Here is an 18,794-nt window from a genome sequence, read left to right on the forward strand (position 1 = left end):
CATCAGTGCCTATCCAGCCTGTCCTGATGTTGGCCTGGAAACAACGCTTCCCTTTGATTTCTCGGGGAAATTGGCTGTACCTGCTCCACCAGCATAAAGGAGACACTGGGTCCAGTACCCGCTGGGAGCCCCGTGCAGGTCTCAGCACTGTTGTCCTTGAGCAGCAGCTTTGCATCACAAATCCTGCTGGAAGAGGCACTTGGCTTTCCACCCCAGAAGGTGGTTAGTACCCAAAAGCAAACACAGAAAAAATGAAAAGTTTCTTCAAAATGATGCTCTCATACCTTGGCCTCCGCTCAGCCAAAATCCTTCCTTGTTAATTCAGCCGCTTTGGTGGAGTCGTTTATGGTTTGTTCTTTTCAGTCCTGTGGTGACTTTGTTTTCTAATGAAACAATTTCTAAAGAATTCGCACACCTGCATTGTTGTGAGATGAGTTCTTGTAGATAATTTAAAGCACCGGTTTGAGATTCCAGGATAATACACATTTATTATCTGGCAATGGCCCTGGGGACTAGGAACATCCAAGTTTGTTCATCTGCAGTTTACGATCTTAACATGGTTTTTCTGTTTGGTTTTCCGAGGGTTTTGCCGAGTGATCGAAATCTCCAGTATGGAAATAGCTTTCCCTGGAATTTCACTCTTTACTTTCCATCTCTTCCAGCAAAACGCCCGAAGCCCTATAGCTACAAACCTCACCTTGGGCCATTCCTCTCCCCATCCTTTAATTCAGGGCTCAGCAGGAGCCTTTGATGTGCTAATGCTCAGCACAGTGTGGGCAATAAACATGCAGAGGTGTCACTGCCCGCAGGTTATCCAAAAAATCCATTCCTTTCACCTGGCTTGGGCAGACACAGCAGTTCAGCCTTGTCACTGGCAGCACCGCTTCTAGGACGGTTTCTGTACCTGCTCTGTGGTTTAGGGGTTGTGTTTTGTCTTGGGAATCCTTTCTTGGAGCTGGGCTCAGGGCAGGCCATGTCTTGTCCGAGAAAACAGCTCAGAAGCACCGGTGGAGACTTGAGTGGGGCTGGGGCTGGGCAGGCGGTGCCAGCGCTGCCGGGCTGGTGGCGGTGCCAGCGCTGCCGGGCCGGTGGCAGTACCAGCGCTGCCGGGCCGGTGGCGGTGCCAGCTCTGCCGGGCCGGTGGCGGTGCCAGCGCTGCCGGGCCGGTGGCGGTGCCAGCTCTGCCGGGCCGGTGGCGGTGCCAGCGCTGCCGGGCCGGTGGCGGTGCCAGCGCTGCCGGGCCGGTGGCGGTGCCAGCTCTGCCGGGCCGGTGGCGGTGCCAGCGCTGCCGGGCCGGTGGCGGTGCCAGCGCTGCCGGGCCGGTGGCGGTGCCTCTGTCTGTCCCGGTTTCCCGTGTCGCGGGCAGTTTTGGGGTGGAGCTGCCCTCCATGGGAAGGGGTGGATGTTTGCAACACAACCAGTGCTGGGCTGACCCCTGCACCACCGCAGAGGCGGTTCTGCACTCACAGGTCGATGCAGGGCTGCCATATGATGATGTGCCTGAAGCAGCAAGACAGATGAACTTCTTAGGTGGCATCCACCTTTATTTTTGATAGCCAGGTGATATTTGTGTCCCTTTGCAGCAGAGACACTCCCACTTCAGTGCTTGTTCTTCAACTCTGTGGCCTTAGAGAGGAAAATTTGTTGTTGAGGTTGCTGAGGAGCGTGTGAGCTGGCAAATCTGGCTGCGGGACCAGCAAGAACATCTCATCTCCCAGTGGCTCGGGAGCTTTTCTTTGTGCTCGGAGCCTTGCCCCGTGGGCTGGCCGGGCCCCTGGCAGGGTGTGTGTGCAGGGATGTGTTAGCGGGGCTCCTCTGCAGCCCTTTGTGGCTGGGCCAAAGGCGCTGGAGGTGTGAAGGCAGAGCTCGCTCGGGAAGTCCTCGGAGCAGCCGGAGCCTGCTCAGGAGAGATCACAGGGGCTGCAGGAAGAGCTCGGCCTCCGAAGCGGCAGCTCCACTCCCCCGGGACGGCAGCGACAGAAGGAACAGCACGTACGAGGCTGGAGGGCTCCTGGCAAGCCGCGGGGACAGCGGCTGTGGCCGCTCCAGGGTGCCCTCCCGGCTCCCAGCGCAGCGCCGTTCACAACGCGGGCTCCCTTTCAATCGGTTTCCCTCGGAACAAAGGAGCCGGGGCAGGTCTCGCACTTGAAAGCGGCAGATTTGGGCTGCTGCTGTTCCCTACGTGAGTGTTGGGAGGCGAATCCCTGGAGGGAAGTGGAATCCAGGAAAATAATAGTAGTGGTGATTCATCTGTGTCTGACATCTGAGCATCCAGCAGGCTCCGGTGCTGCCATGGTACTGTTGCACTCCAGTTCTTGAATGGATTCATCACCTATCCGGCTGCCGGCTCTGGGCTGTGTTTACCTCGATGGTTCTGTGATTTCCTTGCTCTTTTACAGATTCCAGAAGATAAATTTGCACCCAGGATCCCCCGAGCCCAGGAGCTGTGGGGTTTCGCAGTGCTCAGGTCGCTGCTCCACAAGGCAGCACGTTCAGCTGGGGTTTTGTGGTAGGGTGTGCAGTGCCAGGTATTTTAGGAGAGCTCAAAGAGCACAGCTGGAGGGCAACATCTGGGAATGGGCTCATCCTGTTCTTCCTGCCAGCAGCATTTAACCACGTTTGGTACAACAGAGCTGAGCACACTTGTCCTTGGCTCCCCTTGCAGGAGTTGTATTGGGAGTAAGCTCAGTTGCATCAGTTACTGCCAGAATAAACCACTGGACCTTGGCACAGGTTCTGCTGCTTTGGAGAGCCATGAATCTCCCTGTAATGCAAAATCCACAATATCCAGTGCCTCCCTACCTGTCTCACAGAGACCTTGCCCAAACAACCTATTCATCAGAACCTGAAATAATGGTTTCTCTGTTCATGTCTGACTTGATAAACCACAGTTTCCCAGGGCTCAGCCTATAATAAGTGCTTCCATGATCACAAAAGCAGATCTTTCTCTAATAAAATGTATCCACTGCAGAAAGTTAATTCTGGTTTTGCTGAGGTGCTGTAAAGCAGCAGAAGGTGGCTGTTGGCACATGTTCCTGCACTAGAAAAACAATGTGTGTAAAAACCCTGATGTAAATCCATCCCTTTGGGGGGAAAAGTGCTTTTCCATGATAGTTTACGTAATTATAACAGGCTCTGCAGAGGGAAGCTACACTCATCCCAAAATAATAAATAAACCAAACCAGTGTGGGCAAGTTCAGGATCCAGCCAGCACTGATGGAGCAGCCAGACCCGGGGCTGTGAACCTTGAGCTCACCTCAAACTCTGCTGCTCCTTTCAGGGCTCTTCCAGGCAAACACTGAGCTTTGAATCCCGGGATTTAAGGGCTTCCCTGTTAATGCCATCGTGGAATTGGTTCTTCTCTGTCACAGCAGAGTGTCTGGAATCCACAGTGCAAGGGGCAGTGATGCTCCTGTGTGCAGAGCCCATCAAAAGAGCTCCTGTGTGTCCCCATCAAATTAAATATATCCCTGGCACCGCTGTCTTTCAGCATCCTGAGATGTCCAACTTGATAAAAATGACTTTGTTCAATATAAATTAAGAGTCCCCCTTTGTATCTGTCTGACCCAAAGCACTGCTGGTCAACAGGAGTGTTTCCATTTCCACTACAGGCAAAGGAATTATTTCAATCCTATTTTTCCCCATGTGTTTTTTGCTCTGGTTTAACTCTGGATCCTCAGAAGGCATTCCCTTCCATAGGATTTAGTTTAAAACTTTGTTTTTAAAAAAAGAAATTAATGGCAATTTCTTTCACTTTCTGTTTGCTGCAGGAAGGTTTATATTCCTTAATTGATTGGATTTTTTTCCTCTTTCTACTCTGGGCTATTCAGTGCTGCTGGATGCTTTAGCAGTGATGTGAAGTTCAGTCTCTGTTCTGTGTTTTGATGATGAACACAATATCAAGCATGAAACCTGCAATGAAAAGGTAACTAGTTATTAAATTATCTTCACCTTCCCTGCTGGTTTAAGATCCACTAGAACAGAAAGCCCCTTCAGGTATCTTTTTTTTTTTTAGCTCCTTAGACCCACTTCAGCCCTGTGAGTAACAGCATTTGCTAATCTGTGGTATTTTGCCATTTCTTACATCAGGAAATGCCCCGCTGTGCTATAACCATCCAGAGACCGAGCACTGCCAGGATTTTGTGAAATCTCTTACTTTGGGTCAGCGCTCTGCCGGTGGCGATTTTATTTTTGTTTTTGGTGCGGCAACTCCGCTGTCCCGGAGCAGCATCATCCGCATTCGGGGACAGCGAGGGCAACTTTTTATTCCGAATTGCTCAGAGCCCTGCCCAAAACCTCGGTGGAACCGCACACACCGGCTCGGGGGGAGCCGTGCCGGGGCCGGGGGAGCCGTGCCGGGGCCGGGGGAGCCGTGCCGGGGCCGGGGGAGCCGTGCCGGGGCCGGGCGCGGCGGGGGCGCGGTGCCGGTGCCGCCGGGTCCCGGCCAATGGCTCCGCGCCGCGCTCTCCCCGCCCCGCTCGCCCCGTGAGCAGAAATAGCCCCGCCGCCGCCGGCAGCGGCTTTTCCGCGGGGAGCGGGCGGCAGCGGCGGAGCATCCCGGGCTGAGCATCCCTGGCCGGAGCATCCCGGGCGGAGCAGCCCCGGTCGGGCCGGCCCCGATGGCCCCGCGGGTGGCGGAGGCTGCGGGCGGGCGCTGAGCGGGACCCGCGGATGCCGGGCCGGTCCCGGGCGCTGCGGGCAGCGGGGGGCCGCGACCCGGGGCTCGCCGCGCCCCTCCGGCCCCCCAGGGCCGCGGGGAGCCCGGACATGGGCGTTCGGCTGCCCCGTGGAGCGCTGGTACCTGCGGGAGGGCGCCCGGTGGAAAGTCCCTTCCTCCCATGAGCAGCGCCCGCTCCCGGCGCTGGGCTCTCGCCATGGACACTATGAAAACCACCTACATCGTGCTGGAGCTCATCATCGCCGTGCTCTCCATCGCTGGCAACGTGCTGGTCTGCTGGGCTGTGGCCATCAACAGCACCCTGAAGAACGCCACCAACTATTTCCTGGTGTCTCTGGCCGTGGCTGATATCGCCGTGGGGTTGTTGGCCATCCCTTTCGCCATCACCATCAGCATTGGCTTCCAGGTGGATTTTCACAGCTGCCTCTTCTTCGCCTGTTTCGTGCTGGTGCTGACCCAAAGCTCCATTTTCAGCCTGCTGGCGGTGGCCATCGACAGGTACCTGGCTATTAAGATCCCACTGAGGTAAGAGATTGGGGTGGGAGTGGGCAGCCACCTTCCCTGACAGCCCCGGTCTGATCTTCCTTCTCTCAGCCTGCAGGAACTTCCAAACTCTAGCGCTGCCCCAAAAGTTTTGCTGCTCCCAGGTGATGAAAATAAGAGAGGTTTGGCACTCGCTGCAGGACTGGGGTCAGTATCCCACCTCCTGCTTCAGAATACACCTGGCAGTTCAGTTTCTTGAGGACGTTTGCCTTGGGAGGGTCAGTGGCATCTCGAGGGGGGCTGCAGTGATGTGAGGCGGTGTTTGGGATGGTTGTGGCTCATCTGTATCGGTATTTATACAGCCCCTTTGTTGTGGTGTCCAGGCATCTCCCGGGTAATTAAAGAGAGGAGCGGCCACTCTTTCTCCTAATTCCTTCTGTGAAAGGAGAAGGGGGAGCAGAAAGATTCACACGCCAGATTTTGGAGTTTTACAGTTCAGTCTCATCCAAGTGCAGCATCCAAGACACGAATTCGTTTCCTTTTAATTCATGGGAATTAAAATGGGGAAAACTGAATGAATAGACGTTACAGGCCCCTCTCCAGCGGGCTGGTGCAGCAGCGTCCTTCGGCTGAAGTGCACCAGACCCCGGGCTTTGCATTATGAGCGACCTGGGTTTGCTCATCTCAGTCTCCTCCGTGTCTCAGTTGTCCTTCCTTGGGAATTAGACGTGGATGGAGCCCCCCTGGGGGTCCAGGACAGCTCCAGGGACCCCCAGGAGCAGAGGCTGTGGGGAAGCAGGGCAGATGTGGCACAGGGACCTCAGCTGAACTCCGGGAAGCCGCAGCTTCCCTGGATTCTGCCCCTCCCCGGCATCTCCCGCGCACGAGCAGTGAAGTCACCCTAAAACGACTTAAAAAGAGAAAACCCTTTCACCCTGTTCCGGCACCTTGCCTCTGAGACCTCCCGTGGGTTGAGCAAGTACTAATTAGTCATGGGGCCGAGGTGGAGCAGCGTGGCTGTGTGTCATCGGAGCCTGGAAATTCCGGGGGACGGAGCAGACCTGCAGCAGAGCAGAGCAGGGACAGGGACAGGGACAGGGACAGGACAGGACAGGTTGTTTCCAGCATCCCTGACCCTGTTTCTGACCCAGCCTGGCTCTCAGACCCACCCTGGCTCCAGGAAATGCTGTGGTGTCTTTTCCACCCGTTCATTCGGGGCTCTCTCAGGATGGTGGGGCAGCAGCACAGCAGCAGCTACAGAAGCAGGTCAGATTTTTGAGTTTCAGTTTCATCACGGCCCTGGCCACAAGCTGTCAGGCAATAACTCTGTTTTTGTACCACGGGCACTTTCTGCAGCTGAGGAAACCGGTGAGGGGTTTGTGCTCTGCTGAGATCCGGGGGGAAGCAGAGGATCAGAAATGCTCTGAGGGATCGTTCTGTGCTTGCAGAAGGGAAGTGGCTTTGCCAACTGACAAAACAGCCAGCATTTCCTCCACTCTTTTATTTTCCTCAGTCCTTGAGCAGGTTTGCTCAACTCTCCACCAAGGCAGTTCATCCCAGGGCAGTTTTGCCTTGCTTCAGGATTCTTTCCCAGCTTCACTTTCCTCTCCCCATCTCACGCCAAATCTTTTATTCCATTTGCACAAACATCTTTATTCCTATGAGTGCTTTCGAGCTGCACACAAATGGAGACCAAGGAGTCCCATCCTAGGCTGGCTGAAGTGTGAAATTTGGATTAAACTCCATCTTGGCATTAAGGCCTATTTCAGTGCTCTCAGAGGGACCAGTGAGTAAAAAACTCCTTTCAAAGGAGGAGGTTCTCCCTGTGAGGAGCAGGACAATGGACAGGCCTCTGCCTCGGTGACAGGAGATTTAGGGACTGATACTAAAAGGCTTTTTTTAGTTGTACAGCCAAGATCAAAAGGGGAGAGAGGAGGTTATAAATCTACACAGGCAAACCCCTTCTTGACTGCACCAGGGTTTTCCCAATCTCTCTTGGTTGGAGTTTTCTCCTCAGCATTATTCCTGGGGTGCTCCTCAGTGCTGCTGGCAGGGAGGGGGGAGGAACTTCTCCCAGCACTCTCTCTGGGCAGGAGCACGTGCCATTTCTGGAAGCAGCGTTGTGCTGTGGGAATGGGAAGCTGATCATCAATTTCTAGGAATGGAGACTGTAGGAAAAGCTTTTCTCGTTAAAACACCCATTCTGGAGGCCAGTGCAGAGGCTGATACCAGGCTGTGAAGTATTAAATGTTTAAGAAAATGATTTGTGCCCAGCCCTGTCCAGCAATTACCATCAATAATGTGGTTGTTGCAGAGCAGCTGAGTGTCCTTGTCACATCCAGTGCTCCATCAGCTCCCTGTGGAAAACTCGGCAGGGACATTAAGGACTGGCTGTGCCACATTATTTAATACCCTTTCAGAGCTGTTGGAGAGGCTGGGCAGGCCTGTGGGCTGGGGTGCACAGCAGAACTCTGCATTACAGCCAGGCTAATAATGGATTTTTCAGCTCTGTGGCTGAACCAAGAAATCCCATGGGGAAGAGGAAAATTGTTTCAGTGAAACTGGAACAGCAATGTTGGGAGGTTTCAGTGAAGCAAAGGGATCCTGACCAACCTGGCAGATTTTGGGTTGAGTTGTCCAACCCTTCCAATGTGGCTGCGCTGCTCTTAGAGGTCAAGACCTCCTCACTGGGGAAGGAACTGACAACTTCTCGTCTGGAGAACTGCAGAACAAAAATCTTATTTTAAAAACGGTGGTTTAGAACCCTCCCTCTTCTGGCTAAAAATATTTGCTGGATTTGACCCGAAGCCATGAATTCTTTCTGTCCCTCGAAACTCGTATTTCGCTTGTTTGCTTTTGATGAATTTACTGTTTGTGGAGGAGCCCCCACCCACGCTGCCCCTTCTGTGCAGCTGCAGCTCCGAGCCCTTCCCTGGGTCCCTTCTCCCTTGGCCATCACCAGGATGCAGCTCCTTGTCCTCAGACACTCTGTCCCCTCTCCCTGCACCCTCCTGGCCGCTGCCACCCCTGTGTGCCCATCCCTGTGCCCAGGGACAGCTCCATGCCAGCTCTCCTCTGCCAGCCTGACCCCCCCAGCACTTCCTCCAAGCAGAATATCCCAGGCAGGGAATCCAGCATCTCTCAGCAGCGGCAAATCCATCCTGCAGAGAGCACTTGGCACAGAGGCTTTTGCTCTCTGGCTTCCTCCAGGGCTGGATTTCACCCCACAGTCCCATAGCTGGGAGCCAAAGATGATTTGTAGGTGGAATAAAACAGTTTCCTTTTATTTGCATTAACCCAAATCCTTTGGCATGGCGAAGAATCGTAGGTAGGGATGGATGCCTGGAACAAACGTGTCAGGAATTAGGGAGGGAGAAGAGAATCTCTGTTTAGAGAGCAAAAGGAGAGTGAAACACTGAGTAACACCACACTGTGTGTGCCCCTGTCCACTCCTGCAGGACAGTGAATGTGGTGCTGCTGCCTGGCAAACATCCCAGCTGGGACCTGCCATGGCAAAATCATCCCCAGCTCCCTGGGATTTGAGCTGATCTGCTGCTCGTGCTGGGTTTAGTTCTCTCCCATCTTCGACTTTGCCCCTTGCAGATGTGCAGGACTGATGTTCCAGGGGAGCTTTGCTGTGAGTTGGAACAGGGTCCCAGCCATGTCTCCCTTTTTGCACATCTCTGAGCCCTTGCTGCCCCTCCTGCAGCCAGAGGATCCTCCTATGGATTCACAATCGGTTAATGGGATCAGGATCTGTTAATGGTGCTGCCTCTGCTCCTGCCAGTGTCCCACAGGAGCTGCTGCCCCCCTTGGCTTTGACATGAGGAAGGGAACAGCTCCTTCCTGCTGTCCTCGTGGGGCAGATTACATTTGGATTGTTGCTGCTTTTTCCTCATCCTTTCCAGAGGTGGCTTGGCTGGTGCTGAGGCTCTGCCTGCCCCCGCTGCTCCCCTCTGCTGCAGAGGAGGGGCTCCCTCTGCGTTCCCCAGCAGAGGTTTGTTCCCAGACCCCTGTCCACTCCCAGCTCATTGCTCAGCAAAGCAAACTGGTGGGGTTTGGTGTCAACTGGGAGGGCTGGAACCACTGGGGAGCAGAGAAAACCCTCTTGGAGTTCACCTGCCTCTCTGAGTGCCATCACAGAACTGCAGCTGCTCTTCCTCCCTGTGCCCTTGCCTCATTTCCTCTCGTCCTTGCACTGCCCTTCATCCCAGCCCCTGCTGCTCCCGTGTGGCTCCCGTGCTGTGCCCACGCCCTGAGCATCCTCATTCCTGCTTCCAGAGCCTCCCCATCCCTCAGGATGCTGTGCCTGCCCTTGGTTATCACTGAATGATAAACTGCAAGTGCCACAAACCCGGCAGGGCCAGTAGGGCTGGGGGCTCGCTTGAGCAATGGAGCTGTCACGTTTTTAGGGAAGTTTGTGTCAGCCAAGCTGGGCCCAGGGGACGTGGGAGGCTCTCACAGGGCTGCCACTCGCTCCAGCCCTCGGATGCAGCCAAAACACAACAACAAATTCAGGAATAATCACATGTGCCCTCATGGCAATAAAATAGAGAGGGGAAATCACAGCTATTTTTAGCTGTGAGCAGCCTGGTTTCCTTAAAATGTATGTCTCAGATTTTTATATCTTTCCTGCATCTCCAAGGCCACTTCCCTCCCAAAAAAACCAGAAATCCTGACAGGAAAAGGAATTGGGACCTCTTTGGGACCTCTGCCCCAACACAGCTCCTGCAGAAGCTGGGGGACAGCAGGGACACCAGGGAGCATCAGGGATGTCAGGGGTGGTTCCAGGCTGTTGGCACTGATCTCCAAGCTGAGTCAGAACCCAGATCTTTGGATTTAGAAGGTTTTTTATTTACAGCTCAATCTGTAAAAATACAGGTTAATTTTAAGGGGTTTTTTTAATCAATTTTTGAAATCCAGCAGAATTTTTCTCCAGAAGATCTTTTGACCTCTCCCTGCAAAAAATACACTAAACCGAAATGTTTAGAGAATTTTACAATCCAAAGAGAGGATTAACTCCTAATCCAATGGATGACATAAGGCCTGGGCACGAGCCACAGATAACCTGGGAGTGCCTCAGTGGGGCTGTCCCTGCTCTCACACCCCTCAGTGCCGTGTGGGCACTGGTGTCACTGGGACCAGAGCTGCTGCTCCCACTGGGGACAGGGACAGGGCACAGTCCCTGCAGGAGCAGCTCTTGGCCACATCCCTCCTTCCCACTGCTCAACCCTTCCATGGCACTGTGCCCCTTGTGCTGGCACAGGGCTGGGGGCTCTGCCCAACCTGGCAGTGCCCAGGCAGGCAGGAGAGGACGGGACGAGCTCCTGGAGCTGCTGGAACAGGCTGGGATGAGGCGCGGGTGGGCTCGGGGCTGACCCGGAGGGGCTTGGGCAGGGCTCTGCAGTGGGGACACCTGAGCAGCAGCTTGGCGGGGCTGGTGGGTGCAAAGGCGGCGCTTTGGAGACTTTGGGAAGGGGATTGGATTCCTTTCGCTGCAGAAAGAGGGATCCGGCAGAGATCTGCCATGCCCCACCCTGGTCTGCTCTCGGAGGGAGCAGGGCACTGGCAGGGGTGGTGTTCAGCGCTGTGTGGAACACAAGCAGCTGCCTCTGAATCCCAGTCCCCATCTCACCTCTGCCAGGAACCTCTAACTCAGCCCCCGGTGCTGCACAGCGAGGCCTGGTCCGCGGGGAGGTTCGGAACGACAAAAATTCCCAACCCCAGCCCCAGCGGGCTGATAACGCCGGGCTGCAGAGCCCCGGGGGCGGGAGGTGCCCAGGTCACAAAGAGGGGAGAGCTGCGGGGTTGTGTTCTAGGACTCAGAAACACAAAACACCGGTGTCCCACTGATCCCACACCGGTGTCCCACTGATCCCACACCGGTATCCCACTCTCCTGCAGGCACAGGGAGGTTTTGGGGCAGCTGCTGCTGTTTGGATGTCGGGGGATGCTGGAGTGTGGGAGCAGCGTGCAGGGAGAGGGGCTGAGCTCATTTCCTTCCTGTGCTCCGGGGCTCTGCCCCAGCCCGGGCTGGCCCAGCCCGCCCCGCTCACACCCCCGGTGTCTGAGTTCAGCTTTCGGTCTCTTTTTCTCACCCTGCCGAGCGAGCGAGCGCAGACACCGAGACCTCACATGCAAATGCCCGGGGGCTGCTGCGAGAGGCGTGCGGGGCGCTCACACCTCGCCCGCCCCGGCAGCGCTCAGGGCTGCGAGCCCCCGCAGCATCGTCGGCTGCGGCTGCCCGTGTTAACCCGCAGGTCGCCCAGCCGTGTGCCGTTTGTGGGGTCTGAACCTTGCCCGTGTTCCCACATGGCTGCACAGCCGGTGCTGTCCCCTGGGGCTGTCCCGTGTCCCCAGGCGGTGCGGGGACAGTGGGGCAGGAGCCGGGGCTGCCTCTGTCCCGGCTCTGTCCCCACCCCGGGGAGGGAGGGCTCACAGGAGGGGCAAGTGCATGGGTAAGAACATCTCGGACAGGGGTTTAAACTTGCAGCTGTTTGAGAGCCCCGGCTCGTGGCTGGCGACACGGGGACAGGGCAGGGGACACGGGAAGGGACACGGGAGGGGCGCTCCCTGCCACCCCAGAGGCATCCCCAGGGCTGGGTGTGCCCGGGTTCTGCTGCTCTGCCTCCGGAGCCCTGAGCTCACCTGAGCCGGGGCTGACGGGTGACAGTGACAGTGTGACAGTGTGACAGTGACAGTGTGACAGTGACAGTGTGACAGTGACAGTGACAGTGTGACAGTGACAGTGTGGCAGTGATAGTGACAGTGTGACAGTGTGGCAGTGACAGTGTGACATTGAAAGTGTGACAGTGACAGTGTGACAGTGACAGTGTGACAGTGACAGTGACAGTGTGGCAGGGTGACACTGCGAGCCCCCGCCCAGCGGAAGGCCGGGAGTGCTGCTGCTGTCCCCGCGCACAATGGGGACAGATGCGGAGGAAGTGATTTGTCTGCCCGGGACAGGGACACTCGCAGATGTCCCGCTTCCCCAGCTGATAGCGCTGCCGCTGATCGCATCTCTGGCCGCCAACTCCTTCCTGCTTCAACAACACAGCTTTTTCTTTCTTTTTATCTCTTTTTATCTTTTTATTCCTTTTTATTTCTTTTTCTTTTTTAATTTCTTTTTCTTTTCCCCCCTTCCTCTCTAAGGTGCAATTTCTGATTCATTTAAAATGTCCTGCCAGGTTTCAGCTGGTGTGTGATCTCCACTCCGTGGCCGTGCATAGAGCACAGAGGCAGCAATGGTGCTTATTCTGTTATAGCTAAAAAAAATATAATGAAAAAAAGAGCAAGATGCAAAGTGCAGCTGTGGGGAGGTGACAAGGACACAATGCTTGGCAGCCGAGCTGCTCTCACCCCTTGTGAATGGAGGTGTCTGTGTATTTCCCTTCACACTTAAAATAGAAATGTCTGAATTGTCACTGGTGGTTTGCACCAGAGCACCTGCCTGGTCTGAGCTCTGCAAACTCCTTCTGCTGCTCTCCCTGCATGCAGCAGCCCGGGCACGGGGCAGGGTGGGGAGGGAGCTGGGGAGCACAAGCCACGTGTGAGTTTGGAGTTTAAGCTCTGGAATTGTTCATCGGAGGCTGATCCTGCTCTGGAGGCAGTGGGAGAGCCCAAAGTCCTCGAGCAGCCTCTGCTGTGGCACCAGGACACGATGGGCAGGACAGGGGCTGTGGTGTGTCCATCCCGGGCTGCCTGGGGACAGGCAGGATCCTCCTGTTCCTGCTCCCTCAGATAAATGATGTGGCAGGAACAGTCCCATGGCAGAGTTTCCTCCAGGCTGCTGCTCCTGCCCCAAGCCCATCGCCCCAAACGCTGAATTTCTCCTGCTGTGCTCTCCTCATTTGGCAGAGCTCAGGGGAGCAGGGCTGGGGTGAGCTCCACGGGGGAGGTGGGCAGATGCCAGGGACGTGCAGGACATGACTCAGTTCCTGCCTCTGGCAGCCAAACCCCTGCCAGGCCGGGCTGGCAGCGTGCGCTGCCCTGTGCCAGCCGTGCTCAGCACCAGGAAATGGCAGCAGAAACGCAGAAAAGCCCAACCTAAACCATCCCACCAACACACACAGTGGGACTTCCTGACAGAACCCGCTCTTCTGGTGTTTGCTGGGATGCTCTCCCAGGAAATCCCTGGGTCTTGGAGGGGCCACGAGGGATGCCTGCCGTGGGAAGGCCACCAGGAGCAGGGGACACCTCGTCCAGCCCCAGTGGAGCCCTGGCAGGAGCCCTGGTGGCCCCTGTGGGCGAGGGCACAGCGGGGACAGCCCCAGCTGCCCCCAGGGGACACTGCAGAGGCTGAGCTGGCCTTAGGACACTTGTGCTGCTCAGTGCCCGTGGCACTGGTGGCCAGGGCACAGCACTGGTGGCCAGGACACAGCAGTGGTGGCCAGAGGACAGCTCCATCCCTCAGGACAGGAACCTGACTCACCCCACGATGGCATCGGGGCTCCCTCGTGTCCATTATGAGCCGGGGTAATTAAAGCCTTCATGGTGATTGCACCCGTAAAGAGACTTTGCCTGGCAGTGTAAAAGGAACTAATGCATTGCCAGGTTATTTAATTCCACTAAATCATTTTTAAATATTCAGCTGTTATTTACATTAAAGCAACACTTGATGCCTCTGGGCGGAAGTGCAGAGGTGATTCAATATTTGTTATACATTAGGTGAGTAAATTTACTTTAATAAGTTTTTTTTTTTGCCTAATAATATTAAGGCTAAAAGAGAATGAAGGAGGGGTTTGCTGGAGAAGTCTGAGCTGTGAATATCTGCTGGTTCCTCACTGTCTGACTCTGTTTTATAGAGCTTAGGGAAGAGCTTGTGAGACTCCTCATACCTGGATCTGGTGACATTCATTAATTTTTTTTTTAAGCATGTGCTTAGCTTGTGTTGACTTAGGGGCAATACAGGCAGAGTCCCACCAAAGAAGTGCATTAAGGTAATAACAAGGTAATTAATGAACAATTCTAGGACATCAGGCTATTCTCAGTTTCACCTGGGGCTCTTCTGGCTGGCCACAGCAATGACCAGCAGCAGCACCTGCCATCAGCTGGAGGGAGAGATGGTGGGAGGGTTTGCAATGCAAACTGTGGGGAAATGAAGAGCTAATCTGAGCAGGGCACTCGTTCCCTGTGAAAAACCATCTCCAGCTCTCCCCTGGGCCTCCAGCCCTCCCCATTGCTCAGCTCTGGCTCTTACAGGGAGCCCAGAATGTTTTTGCATCTTCTCTCAGAAGATTTATAAAGATGCACGTGCCACAGTCCCAGCTCCGCTGGGAGCGCTGGGAAGAGGAGCAGCTCTAAAATAAACAGTACAGCCCCTGGAACATGAAGAGGCTTTCTTGACTGATCTTGTAAACCTCCAAGCCAAGCCTTATCTTAGCAGAAGTGTTCAGGACAAGAGCAGATGGGAGAAGCCTCACTGGGGGCCAAATGTTTTCAGTAAGAGGCAGCACCGATGTCACCAGCCTGGGAGCTCAGCATGGCCATGGCAGCTCCTGCTGCTCCTGAGCACACAAACCCCTCCATTCCCTCAGTTCCTGTTTCTAAACAATGGGCCCTTTGGCATTTTCCTGTCTCACCAGGGTAGTTTTTGGGATGGAGCACCTGGAGAGGTCCCCTAAGCAGGGCAAGCACGAGCCACAGAGCTGCAGTTTTCCCTTTCCACTGCAGAGCTGAGAGAGAGCAGCAGCTCCTGGTGCCTCTGCAGAGCTGACTGAGCCTGGCCAGGGCTGTAGCTCAAGACTCAGACTTTGCCAAGAGATTGGATTTCTGTCAACTTGCTCAAATCTCAATGATTTCAGGTCCCACAAGCCCAGCCCAGCTCCAGCTTCTGAAAACCCTAATGTGGGGTCTCAAAAGCAACAGGCTTGGCCTCACTGACACCCTGTTTGAGAACTCCTCATCTTCTGAAGTACTGAAACTTATTAATAATGAGAGAAAAACGCAGGAGAAGCCCCTCAGTGGCTGGATCTACCCTTCAGACACCACCTCATGGACTGTCCACAACTCAGCAGCACCTAAATGTGGCTGCTGCCCCTGCATCCTCCCAGGCAGCCTGAAGAAGGAGCTGGGGGCTCCCCCAGGCCCTCTTTGCCCCCCAGTTGGTGCTGGCAGACCCCCTCTGTCCCCCCTGTCCCTGCAGGAGGAGCAGGAGGCTCAGCTCACACGGAGGCAGAGCAGTGATTCACAGGCACAGCTGCAGCTCTGTGGGAATAAAACCCTCCCCTGCCTCACGGGCCGGAAGAAAATCAGAACAAACGTTCTTAGGGAAGGAGGAGCAGGGCAGCCAAGCCAGAGTAAACAAGCACTGAGAGAAGGGTGTGGGAAGGAGGGGGCTCGAGGCAGCCAGCAGACCGTGACTGGCTGTGCAGAGGACAGCAATGGGTTTCTCGTGTTGTCTTCTGGCACTCGCTGGTTCCTCCTATCTCCACAGAGGGATCTGACTGATGCTTTGATTTTGGTTGCACCCAAACCAGACTTTGACTTTTGCTGCTTCAGGTTCCAGCTCTGCTCTCTCTGTGTCTCTGAGCATCTGAGGCTGGAGGGGCCGTGAAGGGACTCAGTGGGATGGGGAAGGTGTGGGGCAGCACCAGGCTCAGCACTGCACCAACCTGTCCCTGGGCCACAGCGGAGCTTCCTCATAACCCGTGTGGGATGGCAGGGCAGAACTGGGCACCAGCACGGCCCCAGCTGCCCGGGGTCAGCCCAGGAACAGCCCAGCAGCTGCCCCAGCGTGCCCAGCAGCGGCTGCTCAGCCACAGAGCATCAGTCACAGGGAGCCTGTGCCCTGCCGGCGGGTGGTGGTTTAGGATCACGCAATCATAAAGCCTTTTTTAAGACTCCAGGTCCTTTCCCTGCCCTTGCAGGGGGTTTGTGGGCTGGGGCAGTGCTGGCGCCTCTCAGGAATAGTAAATGAGTCACCGGTGTGTGGGCGGGCGGAGAGCACAGGTGAGAGGTTTTGCCCCTGCGGTGATCTGAGAGGTGAGGGCCCCTCGTGGGTGTGGCTTTTGTCTCATTAACCAAAACACTGATGAACTGCAGGGAAGCCACCGGTGCTCGCTCCTGTAACATTCCCTGTGCTTTTGTCCCGGGGGCTGCAGGTACAACAGCCTGGTGACCGGCAAGAGGGCCAGGGGACTCATCGCCGTGCTGTGGCTCCTGTCCTTCGGGATTGGGCTGACCCCACTGATGGGCTGGAACAAAGCCATGAGTGGCTGTCCCAACGCCACCAACGAGACAGGGACGGAGCCCCACGGCTGCTTCATCTCGTGCCTCTTTGAGAACGTGGTGACCATGAGCTACATGGTCTACTTCAACTTCTTCGGCTGCGTGCTGCTCCCGCTCGTCATCATGCTGGGGATCTACATCAAGATATTCATGGTGGCCTGCAAGCAGCTGCACCAGATGGAGCTGATGGGCAACTCCAGGACCACCCTGCAGAAGGAGGTGCACGCGGCCAAGTCTCTGGCCATCATCGTGGGGCTTTTTGCCTTCTGCTGGCTGCCCCTGCACATCTTGAACTGCATCACGCACTTCCACGAGGACTTCTCCAGATCCAAGCCCGAGTGGGTGATGTACGTGGCCATCATCCTCTCCCACGCCAACTCCGTCATCAACCCCATCATCTACGCCTACAGGATCCGGGATTTCCGCTGCACCTTCCGCAAGATCCTCTCCAAGATCCTCTGCAAGGCCGACGACCTCCCCAAATGCCCCTCCGACCACAACCAGCACCTGACTGTCATCCACATCAGCTCCCCCGCGGCCTCGGTGACAGTGTGACCCTGCCAGCCCTGACACTGCCCTGCCCGTGTGAGCCGTCCCAGGAGTGCTCACAGATGACCACTATGCACTCGTGCAGCTGTTTTTATTTTTATTTTTGTAATTAACTCGTAGAGGAGTGACCTGAGCGGGGACACTGAGTGCAGCTCGCCCTCCTCTGTAGCCCCAGGGGGTGTGAGAGCTGTGATCCTGTTGTGTTTCCTTTCCAGGTGTTTCCTTTCCAGGTTGGACACTGACTGGGGAAGGCTCACCTGCTGGGGGGGTGTTTCCCCAATTGTGCTGCTCATGTCAAGTCATAGGATCTTTATTTTAATTATTATTATTATTATTTTTTAATATTTTGGTTCATTTAGGAGTAATAATTTTGTGTCTGTTTTTTGAGTTGTTCTCCAAGTCCATACTTGACAGCACTTTGGTAATACCCGAATTATTCCATCAATTGTTTGATGCAGCTTGTATTCTCTGATGGGAAAAAGTCTTACTTAGCCCAGTTGCTGGTGTGAAACTGAATCTGTGTTCCAGGCACTGAGGGAGGGGCTGTGTGCATGGGAAAACCAGCTCAGACCTGGCCAGCCCAGCATGGAAACCCCATTGACTGAAAGATTTGAGAAAACGCTTGACCAAGGTTTTAGAGCAGAGGTTTTATGGCCTTTAGTCCCCAGGACTGTGCAGCCCCAGTGCTTCAGGTTTGCTTCTGGATCTGTTTCCAGCTCTCAGAATGCAGCAGGCAGAAGTGTCCCAATCCTGAGCCACAGCCACCAAGGCCACTGTCACTGCCTTGGGGACACGAGCTCTACAATCAGGTTTTTGCTCCCAGCTCAACACTTGGCAGCCTTGCAGGGCTCCCACAAGTGCAGGTTTTAGCTGTGAGGTGGCTGCTGCAGCTCACCTGAGTCCTAAAGCTTGGTCTGGCCAGGGCACCCCTGCAGCCCTGTAACCCCCAGAAGCTGTGAATGCTTTTTTTTTCCTCCCAATACTAATTTTTATCCCTGAAAAATTATACTTGAATCACACAGAAATCAACTTTATATTTTTTTTGAATTCTGTTGCACTAAAAGGGGATACAAGACCCCAAGAGTTTAATTTCTCTGGCATATATTATGACAAATATGGTGTAAAATCAATTGAAAAACGGAAGAAATCTTGTTCCTGCAGCATCTCCTCTGCCAGCTGGCAAAAGCTGCAGGCAGCAGCTGCAGGAATGACTCTGGGCCCACCATGCACAGGGAACGGTTCCCTGGGAGTGCTGGATTTCACTGCCACTGGAGCAGCTCAGCCCCAAACCTGGGTGCAATCACCAGAATGGGTTTGCACATGTTTATGCAATTTCCAAATTTAGCTGCAGCTCAGACAGGGCCGTTTCCAGCACGAGGCTGAGCAGTTCAAGCCACTGTCCCAAGTGCTTCTCCTTTAACAGCCCCATTCAGCTTCGCTGCATCTGCCTTGGTCAGGGGCCAGCTGACACCGGGGCCACCTCCTGCCATTTGGGCAGGGCCCTCCCCTCCCTTCATTCCTTCCCTCCTGTGTTATCTTTGGCCGTGTTCCTCCCCTTAATCACGGCTGGAAACACGCAGGGTTTCACCTGCAGCTCTGGCAGCGCTGCCAAGTGGTTGCAAGCCACATTTATCCTCACAACAAAGGCTGGAATCTCTGCTTGTGGCTGCCTGAAACCGACCCAAACTCTCAGCAGCAACAGGGTGAAGCTCTCGGTGCTGTAACACCAGAACAGTTGAACACATGAGAGCCTCCAGTGCAGCACCCAGCACTGCTCCCCCCTGCCTCTCGTGAGCCATTCCTGCAGATGATGTGGAGCATCCTTAGCCCAGCCAGGCTTTGGGGCTGGCAGGCA

The 18,794-nt window shown here is 55.1% G+C and overlaps 1 protein-coding gene across 1 annotated transcript; it reads left to right on the forward strand.

Annotated features, from left to right (window-relative positions):
- Positions 1-4,838: 4,838 nt before the first annotated feature.
- On the forward strand, positions 4,839-18,700 carry ADORA2B (adenosine A2b receptor). Its single transcript, XM_063402720.1, has 2 exons — positions 4,839-5,203; positions 16,264-18,700. The coding sequence occupies exons 1-2, from the start codon at positions 4,839-4,841 to the stop codon at positions 16,943-16,945; spliced, it is 1,047 nt and encodes a 348-aa protein (XP_063258790.1). The 3' UTR covers positions 16,946-18,700.
- The last annotated feature ends 94 nt before the right edge of the window (positions 18,701-18,794 follow it).

The sequence above is a fragment of the Prinia subflava genome, chromosome 8, assembly GCF_021018805.1.
Source record: "Prinia subflava isolate CZ2003 ecotype Zambia chromosome 8, Cam_Psub_1.2, whole genome shotgun sequence".
Taxonomy (NCBI): Eukaryota; Metazoa; Chordata; class Aves; order Passeriformes; family Cisticolidae; genus Prinia; species Prinia subflava.

What these genes read in the sequence shown, in the direction of transcription:
- ADORA2B (XM_063402720.1), top strand. Translation starts at nt 4,839, where the DNA reads ATGAGCAGCGCCCGCTCCCGGCGCTGGGCTCTCGCCATGGACACTATG. An exon ending in GCTATTAAGATCCCACTGAG is followed by an intron (nt 5,204 to 16,263) that starts GTAAGAGATTGG and finishes CGGGGGCTGCAG; the next exon opens with GTACAACAGCCTGGTGACCG.